This window comes from Carlito syrichta, unplaced genomic scaffold (genome assembly GCF_000164805.1).
Source record: "Carlito syrichta isolate Samal-C Ts95f unplaced genomic scaffold, Tarsius_syrichta-2.0.1 Scaffold308804, whole genome shotgun sequence".
Taxonomy (NCBI): domain Eukaryota; kingdom Metazoa; phylum Chordata; class Mammalia; order Primates; family Tarsiidae; genus Carlito; species Carlito syrichta.
Genome location: NW_007252900.1, coordinates 759711 through 760287, shown reverse-complemented (window position 1 = coordinate 760287; position 577 = coordinate 759711). Strand labels below are relative to the sequence as shown.

General features: G+C 31.5%; 1 protein-coding gene across 1 annotated transcript in view; it reads right to left on the bottom strand.

Moving 5' to 3' along the window:
• The window catches only part of DDX4 (DEAD-box helicase 4), a 74433-nt gene extending 74206 nt beyond the window's left edge, over positions 1-227 (bottom strand). Inside the window, exon 1 of the mRNA XM_021716392.1 lies at positions 148-227. Within this exon, the coding sequence (XP_021572067.1) occupies positions 148-219 (72 nt within the window). The 5' untranslated portion in view covers positions 220-227. The remainder of the gene's footprint in view (positions 1-147) is intronic.
• Between the last annotated feature and the right edge of the window lie 350 nt (positions 228-577).

Sequence of the window (577 nt, the reverse complement as noted above, 5' to 3'; positions counted from 1 at the left end):
AAAAAAAAAAAAAAAAATTGTTAATAACAATCACATAGATATAAGCATTGAAACAGACAGTATAATTTAGAACCTTCCCATTATAGTAATTTCCAACTTTAACAAAATCTGCAACATTTAATAACTGCAAACTTTATATTGTATTACCTTCTCAAATGCAGCATCATAAGAAGACACATGAGGTTTAATGATTTCTGCTTCCCAATCTTCATCTCCCATGATGGCTTCAAGTTTTATATTTTTAAAAAAAGCACATTTGGTCTCAATTAGATCAGAAGCAGACCTTTACAAACGATCACTGTTTCTTTCACATACCTCTTGAAACTACACAAGTGTTAATTTTCCCCAAAAGTTTTTGCAAAAGGAGTAAGATTTTGCATCTTATCTAAAGACAGCATTTATATCCATCCTTTTTATCTTTAAAAATTAGTTCAACTCCTTAGCTAATTATTTTAGCAATCGTCATATCCCCAGTGATGCTTAGGCTTTTCCCCAAAATCTGTTCATAAAATGTGTCTCTTCCCTGGAAGGGTCTCCAGATGGCTTATTGAACATCAAGGCGAACAAAATTTTTTGA